The sequence below is a fragment of the Arvicanthis niloticus genome, chromosome 7 (assembly GCF_011762505.2).
Source record: "Arvicanthis niloticus isolate mArvNil1 chromosome 7, mArvNil1.pat.X, whole genome shotgun sequence".
Classification (NCBI taxonomy): domain Eukaryota; kingdom Metazoa; phylum Chordata; class Mammalia; order Rodentia; family Muridae; genus Arvicanthis; species Arvicanthis niloticus.
Genome location: NC_047664.1, coordinates 19,466,207 through 19,478,598, shown reverse-complemented (window position 1 = coordinate 19,478,598; position 12,392 = coordinate 19,466,207). Strand labels below are relative to the sequence as shown.

General features: G+C 37.0%; 1 protein-coding gene across 7 annotated transcripts in view; it reads left to right on the top strand.

Moving 5' to 3' along the window:
* Usp34 (ubiquitin specific peptidase 34) overlaps positions 1-12,392 on the top strand; it is a 180,158-nt gene that overhangs the window by 159,853 nt on the left and 7,913 nt on the right. For 5 of the 7 annotated variants that reach the window (XM_076938022.1, XM_034508486.2, XM_076938019.1 and 2 more), the window contains 7 exons: positions 991-1,148; positions 2,869-2,947; positions 4,458-4,584; positions 5,880-5,987; positions 7,291-7,395; positions 7,511-7,635; positions 8,610-8,733. In XM_076938022.1, the coding sequence (XP_076794137.1) occupies positions 991-1,148; positions 2,869-2,947; positions 4,458-4,584; positions 5,880-5,987; positions 7,291-7,395; positions 7,511-7,635; positions 8,610-8,733 (826 nt within the window). The remainder of the gene's footprint in view (positions 1-990; positions 1,149-2,868; positions 2,948-4,457; positions 4,585-5,879; positions 5,988-7,290; positions 7,396-7,510; positions 7,636-8,609; positions 8,734-12,392) is intronic. The other 2 variants (XM_076938021.1, XM_076938020.1) reach the window with 1 other exon arrangement.

Sequence of the window (12,392 nt, the reverse complement as noted above, 5' to 3'; positions counted from 1 at the left end):
TTCTTTTTTTTCTATTTTCTTTCTTTCTTTCTTTCTTTCTTTCTTTCTTTCTTTCTTTCTTTCTTTCTTTCTTTCAGAACTTAACTATTAGGAATTTTCATGAAAATTGTGTTGTAAAATTTTAAAGCTGTACATTTTAATTCATTAATAACTATGTTAAAGCTCAACTATCACTTCATATTTATATAAGTAAATTAATTTATAAAACCACAACTAAGGATTTTAGTAAATATTATTTCCTATATTTTATCACTAACCAATAATTTAGAATAATGTTCTAAATGTTGATACAAGGTGTGTCTCAGAAACAGCATTAATTCAAGCATCATTTAAGTGTTCAAACTCCTTAAGACAAAATGAGTGAGATACTTCCTGCCCAAACTAATGACATAGTGGAAGGGCAGAAGCAACTTCTGAAAGCTGTTCTCTGACTCCACACACATGCACCTGCTCCCTCTCCCCCAGTACAAACTAATAGTTTAGCATTTATTAAAGGAAGGGAATAGAGAGTAAGTGTAGCCTGTCACTAGCTGAGCCCTTGATTTTAAAATGCTAGTATTCTAAACAGCATTAAGACTTTCATCTATTTAGAATCTTGGTGAATTTTAATTTAATGATCATACAGACATGTCCAGCATGGGGTTTAAGAGCCACATGCCCTTTGCATTCACTCCAGGATAGTCTTGAATACTTACTGCCCAGTATATAATCATGAACAAGTTTAAAATAATAGTGTTTTTATTTGGTTACCTTGATTATATGACTCTGAGATAAGAGCTTTATTGATGACAACATCATGCAGTAATACTAAAGGGTATTCAAATTTAAATAAATTTTATTACTAACTTTCTGATCACTGGTTTTTGTAGAAGTGAGATTAATTTATGATTTTAGTAGTTGGCTAATGAATATTCACTTAGAAATGGGGACAGACATTCTAAAATGTCAAAAGGTTAAAAGATTACCATTTTACATATTTGACTCTTTTAGGCTGTTGAAGAACTGTTTAACTTGATGCAGCTGTTTATAGCTCAAAGGCCAGACATGCGAGAAGAAGAATTAGAAGATATTAAACAGTTTAAGAAAACGACCATAAGCTGTTACTTACGTTGCTTAGATGGCCGCTCTTGTTGGACTACGTTAATAAGGTGAAAAAGATACTCTTGACCTTTTTTGGGTTGTTTTTCCAAGTAAGAACATGGAACCTTTCCGTTTGACACTAAAGAAGAAATAATTTATATTATTTATAACTAAAAGTTTGTTCTTCTAAAAATTTTTATTATTATTTTAAATACAGTCTCATATAGCCTTTTTGTTGACCTTCTACTGTACACTGTGTCCTTGTGCCTCCACATCTTGTGTTCTGGGATTACAGGCACATATTTATATGTGCCATATTTATGTAGTGTTGGGATCAAACCCAGGGGCTCATGATTATTAGCAAGCAGTCTGCCAGCCGAGCTGCATCCTTCACTCTCCTTCTAGTTGATAGATTTTTCAAGGTTATCATAAAACATTGCTGTACTGAGGAAGTATTTTACTTAGCCTAGTTTCAACCTTATGTATGTATGTATGTATGTATGTATGTATGTATGCATGTATGTATGTTTGTTTATATTTGTGTATTATCATCTCTAAATGTTTAAAAGGACCTTACTGTTTATAATCTGCTGAAGTGTGAAGGTTCTGTTTGTAGCAGTTCATTCAGACTCATTTGGGTCTAGAGACCTTGGTAAATAGCTTTTGCATCTTAAGATGAGTCTGATTATTAATATCTCTTCCATTTTTCTCAGATCTATTTGGCTTTATAGGAATTAGCAAAAATAATAGAACCATCCATGCAGTAAATTGTTCCGAGCTGTAGAACTCAGTGAAGGATGTAGACAACTGCTGCAAATGACATTTTTCTTTCTTCGCATTTTGCCCAACATTATGTAGTGTTGAGAGGACACAGAAGAGTGGAGGACTGGGGGTATCCTTCAGTTTTGTGTGTCCTTTCATTATAATACTAAACTAATGAACCCAAGAAAAATTAGATTATCTCTTTCAGAAAGCTTTTGTATTTGAATATTTGGTGGTCTACAAAATGAAATAAGCAATTTTGGCAAATCCATTTAAAGGAACATTCTTAAATGTTTGCCATTCAGTTCAATAAGGTTTATTGTTTGCAGCTTTTTCCATTTAAGTTCTAGAGTTTTGCTGCTTGTTAAGTAAAGACAGGAAGCATCCAGTGGAGGTGAAAGGGTCTGCAGTTCTTTCTGTAATGACGCTTTGCTACCTAACAGAATGCGGTCTGAGCACAGAAGTAACTCACAGTGTGGTCATGACTTATTTTTAAGGTTTTCAGGTTTGTTTGTGTGTCTCTCCCATACCCTCTTCATGTAACCCTTTCTTCCCAAAACTGATAAATGCTTTTGGAATCTAGTATAATTTACTGTTATACAGAACTTGACTCAGAGTGCTTAGAAGTAGAAATGTTTGTGTTTTCAGAGGATTTTTTTAAACTTTGGCAAATTTGCAAAACTTTATTAGATGAGCATCAAAATGTGGAAATGTAAAGTGTTCCGTAACTGGCTGGGTCAGTAGTCTGGAAATTCCAGAGTGTTTTCGATTTCAGATTTGGGATGCTCATTCTGTGGTGTATTACTAAGAAATAGTGAACATGCCTATAATTCCACATTGGGAAGTCAATGTAGGAGGATTGCCACAAAATAGAGGTTACATAACAAAGTCTCTTAAAAAATTAAAGAACAACAGTTTATTTTATGTGGATAGAGGGCCAAAAGCTTAAGCCAGTTTGACTTCTGTGTCTTTGTCATCACCAGATTGTTCTGTTGTATTTAAACTGGACTTTCTCTCTTCTTCTAGTGCCTTCAGAATACTATTAGAGTCTGATGAAGACAGACTTCTTGTAGTATTTAATCGAGGGTTAATACTGATGACTGAGGTAAATACTAATTGCCTTTTACTGTGAATGTATCTCATTTCCAAGAGTTTCTACTGCATGTATATAAAGAATTTATACTGAACTGTCTCACAAGTTGCAGGATTTTAAATAGGTTAGTCCTCACTTTATATTTAGGTTTATTTAACTAGTTTTATTTATTTTACTTAATTTTAAATACAAATGAAATCCATGTGTTTTGTAATCAAGGGTACATGTTATTTCCCAATTTCTTATTTGGCAGGATAAAGACAGAAGGCATTGCAATGATTGCACAAAACTGATGAATTCTTCCCATGATTCTTAGTTCACAAGGGCAAGATGGCTTAAAGCTACCAGAAGTACATTGTACTCTTTAGTCTTTTTCTGGAGATAAGATAGAATTGAATAGTCAGAGAGCCCTACATGAATTAAGATATACTGTTGGTTTTTTTTGTTGTTAGTTAATGGTATTATAGAGTAGAAACAGAACAAGAAACTACACTTTGAAGTATTTGGACTTTTACAATGGTTCATGGAGGAACATTTAAATAGATTATTTCCTGAGCCCAAAGGCAAGAAATGTTTGGCTCTGATTGTAATGTCTACTCTTTGCTGAGTACTGCACTAGGCAAGAGAACGTAGTAGTTAACAAAACATACAATTCCTGGTCTGCCAGTTTATAGGCTACATAGTGTAATAATTGGAATTCTTTAAAAATATGACTAAATTATTTTTTACACTAAAATGTTTACATAAAATACAGCTCTGAGGGTAAAGGGCCTTTAAAACAAAGTTTCCTTTATTTTAAATGGACTGGAGTCTAAGGAAATGGTTCAGTCAATAAAGTTGTATTATTCAAGTATGAGGACCTGACTCTAACACCCACGTAAAGCCAGATGGCATGCCCCTCACCCCAGCACTGGGAAGCTGGAGAAAAGAAGAGCCTTGGAGTTTGCTATTTAGCCAGTCTAGCTGAATATGCAAGCTTCAGGGTCTGTGAGAGACTCTGTCCAAAGCAACAAAAATAAACAACCAAACAAGCAAACACACACACAAAAAAAAAACCCAAATTAAAAATAAAGTAGCAAGCAAGTACGTAAGTGCAGGGCTATGGGGTGTCTCAGTTGGTAAGTGTTCTTTCCACAAGCCACTAAGGACAGTGGTAGGAAAGAGCCCTGCTCTGCAAATTGTCCCCTACCCTTCCTAGGCCCACTGGGTGAGCATATGTGCACACACAGGCACGCACACATGCACACACACATGTTTTGAAGAAGTTTTCTTTATAGAGGTGGACAGTGATTGAGGATAACGCCTGACATGCACACACATACATGACTTACCATACTTAAACCACACATACAGAATAGCTAAATGGAGAAACCTACCTCAGAAAACAAGTAACATTTACTTGGTATACGTATATAACACATACAATCTAAGCATGCCTTTTAGAAGATAAGAATTTCATTTTTGTCTAAAGTAAAAATGAAATTAAAGGTTTTTAAATTTTTATTTCTTAAATCACTTGTAGTCTTTCAACACATTGCACATGATGTACCACGAAGCTACAGCTTGCCATGTGACGGGAGACTTGGTAGAGCTTCTGTCAATATTCCTTTCGGTTCTGAAGTCTACACGCCCATATCTTCAGAGAAAAGGTTTGGTCATGTGTACTTTTTATTTATTTATTTATTTATTTATTTACCATTTTGCTGCCATTTAAGAGACTTGTTTTTCAAATGAGAGGCCTCAGAAAAGTTGACTTTCTAGTTTTTGAGCCAATGGTTCCTGAACTAGTTAGTATTGTACAATGTTTATCATGGTCTTATAATGTAAAGAGGGAATGGAATGTTCTTATATGTTTTATTTATACCTACTTAAAAACAATAGGCAAGCATAGTTTAAGAGTCAAGATTTGGGAGATTCAAAAAGCTTCCACATAGCCGGGCAGTGGTGGCGCACGCCTTTAATCCCAGCACTTGGGAGGCAGAGGCAGGCAGATTTCTGAGTTCGAGGCCAGCCTGGTCTACTGAGTGAGTTCCAGGACAGCCAAGGCTATACAGAGAAACCCTGTCTCAAAAAACCAAAAAAAAAAAAAAAAAAAGCTTCCATAGACAACATTAAGTTGGATTTTTTTGTTTTAACCTTCATAGCTCAAATTAGATCATTTTTAGTGACAGTAGGAAAAAGTGTCAAAGTATTTATTAATATCCCTATCTATAAATACTGAACTTTATGAGTCCAGAAAATGTAGTGTATCAGTACCTTATATACCATCTGCAGTCTCGGTAACTTGAAAAGATGAGACAGAAGATCCCTAGAGCTTCAGAATTTAAGACAAACCTGGGGAAGATCACATGACCTCATCTCAACAAAAAAGTAGAATTGTCACAAAACCAAGTTCTGTAGGAAGTCCAGCATGTTTCATGTCACTGACATGGATTAATGGGGAAAGGTTCTTTCCAACCAATCCTGATGCGTTAAGTCTGATTTCTGAAACCAACAGAAAGGTGTGGGAGGAGAGACCCAGTTCCAAACATTGCCCTGCGACTTATATGTGCACCATGCAATATGTCATCCAGTCTTCCACTGTCACCATGTACACACACAAATAATAGTAGTTTTCTACAGTAGAAAAGATATAACATGTTTAGCATATACCTACAACCCTCACCTTCAAGAGGGTGACTCAGGAGAACCAAAAGTTCCAGGCCAGCCTGGGCTATATTTCTAGCAAGACCCAGTTGCTTCTTCTTGCCCCTCCCCCACACTGCTCCTGCCAAAAAGAAGAGCAAGTTTAATGTAGTAATCTAATAATCTCATGAAATTAATCACTAACTTTCACCAACACATATGTTTTATGTTATTAATTTGAACCTCTTGATGTTAGTGTCACAACAAAAGAAAAACTATGAGGAACTGTTTAAATTTAAATGTGCTTTTCTGTTTGCAGATGTGAAGCAGGCATTAATCCAGTGGCAGGAGAGAATTGAATTTGCCCATAAACTTCTAACCCTTCTTAATTCCTATAGCCCTCCAGAATTAAGAAATGCTTGTATAGGTAAGTTACTTGAAAAATAAAAACTGTAGACTAGCCAGGCGGTGGTGGTGCACACATTTAATCCCAGCACTTGGGAGGCAGAGGCAGGTAGATTTCTGAGTTCAAGGCCAGCCTGGTCTACAGAGTGAGTTCCAGGACAGGCAGGGCTATATGGAGAAACCCTGTCTCAAAAAAAAAAAAAAAAGCTGTAGGCTAATATTTCTGATTTTTGTTTGTTTGGTTTTTTGTTTTGTTTTATTTATATAGGTTGTGATATTAGATTTATAGTGTTTGAAAGATGGTGATAATTGTCTGTGTAGCTCAAACAGACTAGCAGGACCCAAGTCATTTTTTAATATGCTAGTGTTGACACACTTGTGTGCTGAGTATCCAGGGTCTCTTTCATTTGTCTGTAGGCTTCTTGGAACTCTAATCTTCTGATCCCATATAAAAAGGTAGAATCATGCCAATATTTATAAAGTAAAGCTCACCTGTAAAGGATGAGGTTAGTTCTCTCACTGTGGGTTGTTGGCCTTAAATATATTTCTCAGCACATGAAAAACTGCAGTGAGAGCATGCTGCTTAGGCGTGGAGGCCAGGAAAGCAGAGATAAAAGTCAGACAGTAACTCACTCTCTGGACCCAGAACTAGAGTTGGGTGGAGGCTGGAGGCAGAGATTGCTTGTTTTGTCTTGCTGAATTTTTTTAATTAAAAATTTTAAATACTTCAGCTGCCCAAAATTTTTTTTCTCAGTAACTATAGACTCTTAAATTTACAACCCTTTTGTGAGCACTTACTTATAGAATGACAATGTATAACTGTTAAAAGTATCTTCATTTTAAATACAATGTGAGTTCTTTACTACCTTGAAGTAGTGACTGTAAACAACTAATTGCCCTTCATGAGATTTACTCTTGTGTGGTTCGCGGTTGGTGGTTGAGACTCAGTCCAGCCAGTATCCCAAAGCTTTGAATAGTAGATTGCAGATTATCAGCTATCTCTAGGACCCGAGCTGTTGTGATGGACTTTATAATGGTAAATACTCAAGGAACATTGCTATTTGACTAGACTGTTTTGTCTACATGGAAGCAGGGAGAATGGGGGAATAGGGGTAGTTTTGTAAATGTTTGTCTTAATAACATCCTCTGCTGTGGGTATCATAGCTCTTGATCCAGAGTTGGGCATCAGAGCATCTCTTCCTGTGTTAGGCGTTCCATCAGTGTGCAGTACTCAGCACACTAGAACGTCGTCAGAATTTATGAGTCAAAAGCAGTGGATAAATCTAACCCCAGTGTTTTAATACTCAAATTTTTTTAATTTTCAGATGTCCTCAAGGAACTTGTCCTTTTGAGTCCCCATGATTTTCTGCATACTCTGGTTCCCTTCCTCCAACACAACCATTGTACTTACCATCACAGTAATATACCAAGTACGTATTTATTTAGCATAGTACTTGAATATGGTTGGCATGTATCATTCTGCACTCTGAAGCTTGGAGATTTATTTTTTCCATTTATTCTTACTGTACACTTTTAATGTCTTAGTGTCTCTTGGACCTTATTTCCCTTGTCGAGAAAATATCAAGCTAATAGGAGGGAAAAGCAATATTCGGCCTCCGCGCCCTGAACTCAATATGTGCCTCTTGCCCACAATGGTGGAAACCAGTAAGGTATGTTGGGATGCCAGGAAAATCGTATTTCTATAGTAGAAGGTAATTTGAGATTTCCCCCTGGCGGTTGAGTCCGATAGATTTATGTGAACGTTTTATGAAGGCTAATATTAGATTCATTTGGACTTTTTCCTTTAAGTGCTCTCAAATGTTGATTAATATTTGCAAAATCAACAGTAAGCACTAGTCATTAAGATTTTTTTCTTCTTCTAAAAAAATAGCTTAATAGTAAACCTTAGTTTGTTACTAGGCTAAATTATAGCCATGTCCTGCACTTAAATCTACAAAGTTTAGTTAGGTGCTTGAAATGTTTTCAGTTTGGCCATATAATTAAGACCTGTTTACTGTCCTTTCAATCACATTCTCCTTAATTACCCATAATGTCACTAAGTGATAGATTTATCATCTGGCTTCTGTTCTCTAATGCTTATTCTAAAATAGTGCCAATTCTAAATTGTAGAGACAAGCTATGTTAACACAGGATAATTTACCTTAGTTTTAACATTTTGTTTAAAAAAATATTTTTCCCCTTTAGCTTTCTTTACCCACACCTTCATTCACACACTCTTGCCTACTATTTTTGGATCTTAAGTATATTTGAACAATTCTCCTATGATAAAATATTTAAAATAATTAACATTATAGCTACTCTTATAGAAACACCTTCAAATATTTCAAAAAATCAAATATAACTCATTCTTCTTGATATGTTTATAGCCATGCTAAAGTCTCAGTGCTGTTACTCTGTAGAGTCTATAGAAATGATGGGTAATTACAGCCGGTAGCATCTGCACACTGAAACAAACCTAGGACAGTTATGATCTTAATAACACTAGAAATTTGAAATTTAAAACTAGATTCTTATAGAAGTTAAAGATTTAATTAGCATTTTACTTAATCTTATTACATTTGCACAAAATATGCTCTTTATTATACAATTTAAGTGCAACCATTTTATCATCTTTAACCTTCAGGGCAAAGATGACGTTTATGATCGTATGCTGCTAGACTACTTCTTTTCTTATCATCAGTTCATCCATCTATTATGCCGAGTTGCAATCAACTGTGAAAAATTTACTGAGACATTAGTTAAGCTGAGTAAGTATAAAAGATGAGCAGTAAACGCCACTGAATATTCTAAGCCCCAAGCCATTCAGGAAGGGGATAAATACATGACAATCCCTTTTTTTTTTCTTTCTTTCTTTTTTTTTTCTTTTTTAAAGTGAATGTTTAAAAATATTAATTAGCATTCTCGGGAACATTTTAACTTTTATTAAGAAAATACCAACTTACTGGTTTCCATTGAATAGTTCTGCCCCAAGTTTCCGCTGGTCTGTGAAGGAGTGTGGAGCAGGGCTTGTCAGTACTTTGTGTACAGCGGTCTAAGTAAGTGGCCTAATCTTGACAGCAGGATTCCAAAAAAAAAAAAAAAGACCCTGCCTTGCTTGGGGGAAAGCCTAGAGACAGACCTCCCTGGCCCTTATCTCAGGGTGAGTTGAGATCTTTAGTCCCAGCTATTATTTGGAGCTGGGGGGCGGGGGGTGCCAAAAAAGCTGAGTGAGCTTGACAGCATGAAGCAAAGGTACATATGTGAGTAACTAGGAGGTAAGTCTCATAAAATGAGAAAACAAGTTTGAAAGGAACCGTATAAGCACCAAAGAACAAATCCTTCAGTGAATTATATAGGGGAGAGCAAAACTTCAGAGAATGTCCAATATCTCTTCAACATCAGCACCTAGAAGTTCTGAGTCTCTGTATGTCCTACCTTCTAATTTTATCAGGGATGGGGCAGAATTCTCTCTGGTCTCTGTAATTTCATTTCAGAGTGTGGGGAATGATACCTAGGAAACCACTTAGATCAAGAAATAGGCTATTACTCTGCCCCAGAAGTCCTCTTTGTGCTCCATCTCAGCACATCTCCTTCTTTCCTATGGAAAAGATTTTGGCCATTCCAGGTAGGGCAAAAGATATGATCCAGTCATAGATTTCATTATCCAGGAAGAAGGAAATGATTACAGCTGTCAGGGATAACTCCTCTTCAGAAAAGTCATCTTATTGGTAAGTGATTAGAGCATCTTCAATTTTGAAGGCTGTTCCTTCTACCTATTCAATTAGCTTATTATACATATCTATGGCTGTTGCCAAGATGTGGGGTGGTAAGGATATCTGCAGATTAGCTGTTTCAGAATTATGCATCTGGGTTGTAGCACATGGTAAAAGTCTGAAACTTTAGCAGTAGCAGTGATCAGGTGTAAGAGAATCCTCAGGAGCCTTTATGCTCAGATAGGAGGTATTTCCAAAGATGCTGACCTTTGGACATCTTCCAGGTAATTGTGTGTATATAGTTTATAAGAAAGTATGTGAAGAGCTATTCTTGATACTTGGACAGTGTTGACCAAGTAATGAGTATTCTTCCATTTTTGACTGTCTCTTTCATTAACACAAGTATATACGTTCATGGAAATTAAAAATGGATCTGGGTAGCTTGATATGGAACCATGTGTCTGAATTTCCACACCTGTGATCTCAGCACTCAGGAGTCTGTGGCAGGAAGATGGCCATGAGTTTAAGACCTATCTGGGCTCCATAGGGAATCTGCCTATGAAGACAAGCGTAACTAAATAATGCGAGAGCAAGGATAACACTTGACAGCTGCATGCCAAGTCAACCTTGAAGATTTTTTATGTTTACTATGACTCTTCTAAGTAACTGAAGCACTGTTGATTCTGCATTGCTTAGTTCCTTGTAGTTACACTGTATTCTGGAGGGTTCTACAGTGACACACATTACCACAGGATGCTAGTCACTAGCCACGCTAGCTTAAAAATTTGAAATGTGACCAAATCTCCAGTGAAACTAAATTTAAATAGCCAGATACTAGCTGTTAGGAGAGCACTAGATCCAAACCCAAACTATAGAGCAAAAACCTGAAAGTTTCTCTGTCCATTTCTGGCTAATGCGCAAAGCTGGATATCCTCTTAGGAATTTAGATAGAGACTTTAGGACAATGGTATCCTATTATATGTGGAAAAACTATGCCCCAGAGTTTGACATTAACTCTTCTTCTGGCTGACACAACTATTTCCAAAGAAAGGCACCTGAGAAAGGGCTTAAGCAAACAAAACTTAGGCTAATGACAGCAGTGATGAGGAGCATTGGTAATGACAAGTTTTGATTTCTTTGACTCTTTCTGGGAAAAGTGCAGAGGGGCAAGTTTAAACTGTTAATCTTACTCATTAGAGCCTTGAATTTAGATAGTCCATAGATTACCATAGTAGGTAAGATTGTCTCAAAACTTTCATTGGGTTGCCAAGTTGGAAGAAAAGTCTTTGTTGTTTTTATATGGGCAGCTGAACAAAATGTGGGGCTGCTCATGCCTATGTTCATACTAGAGCTCCTGCTAAGGCAAGAGAATTGGGCATTCCCCTACCTGGGCTACATAGGAGCCCGTCAACAGAACACAGCTATCTCTCACATTCCTGAGCACCGCCCTAATTTCAGCTCATTGTCCTTCTACTTTCATTTTATAAATATATTTCATTTCACAAAAGTTAACTAGAATGGTTCAAACTATGATCAAACACACACACATATTTAGTAGATATTGAAGATAATATCGGCCGGGCAGTGGTGGCACACGCCTGTAATCCCAGCACTTGGGAGGCAGAGGCAGGTGGATTTCTGAGTTCGAGGCTAGCCTGTCTGGAGGAGCCAAAAGATAGCCCTGGGACTAGAGTTAGAGGTGCTCATGAGCCTCCATGTTTGTGCTGAGGATTAAACCCTAGCCCTTTGTAAGAGCAGCAAGTGTTCTGAACTACTAAGCCATCTCTCCCCTAAAAAGCTTTCTTTAATAAATATATACAACTTCATGGTATGTATATACAAATCCATGATATAGAAAGCACACTCTGATTCCTGCCTCCCTTTAGGGTATAGTGTTCCTGACTGGAAAATGGTTGATTTTCCTAAAGGCTTCAAAGGGTGAGTGTATTTCACACATTTCAGACCCCTGACACTGAATGCAGATACAGAGCTAGCTTTACCAGTCCAGCAGGAGTACATACACATAGTAATCACATGTACGACAGAGCTAACTAACTGCTTGCCAGTTTGTTCATCTCTAGAGGAACTGATGTGGGTGTCTGAATATTCCACAGTCAGGAGCTTACAAGGAGAGCTGTGGTAGATCACTTAGTGGGTATGAAATTAGAAGAGGAATTCTGTCAGCCAATGGGTATTTTTCACCTAAGGTGTCTTGATTCTGGCTCTTACCCACTAGCTGATGCCACTGCTTCCCTGAGATAACCATGACTGGGAATGACACTGCTATAGAAGAAATTGTGACTATGAAATATTTTATCCTTACAACAATCATACCATTTTCCCTACAAAAGCAACTTGAAAGGTTTTACTGACAAACAACAAAGTAGCTTCTACAGTCTCAGGTATTTTGACAAATACTACATTTATGGTCATTTTTGAGTGAGGAATGGGGCACAGTATGGACCTTGCTCAAGAATGCCTGCAGTCACAAGATAAAGAAAGATAAGTTATACAGAATATAGTTTATTTTAGACGTACCATTCTATTTACTGAGGGAAAGCCTAGAAGGAAAACCTGAGGCTAAAGCGACTCGGCAGTTAAGAATGCATATTGTTGGTTCCTAACACCCACCACATTGGGCACCTCACAGCCACCTGCGTAACTCCTTCTCCAGGAGAGCTGATATTCACTTCTGTACTCTGCACATGCACACA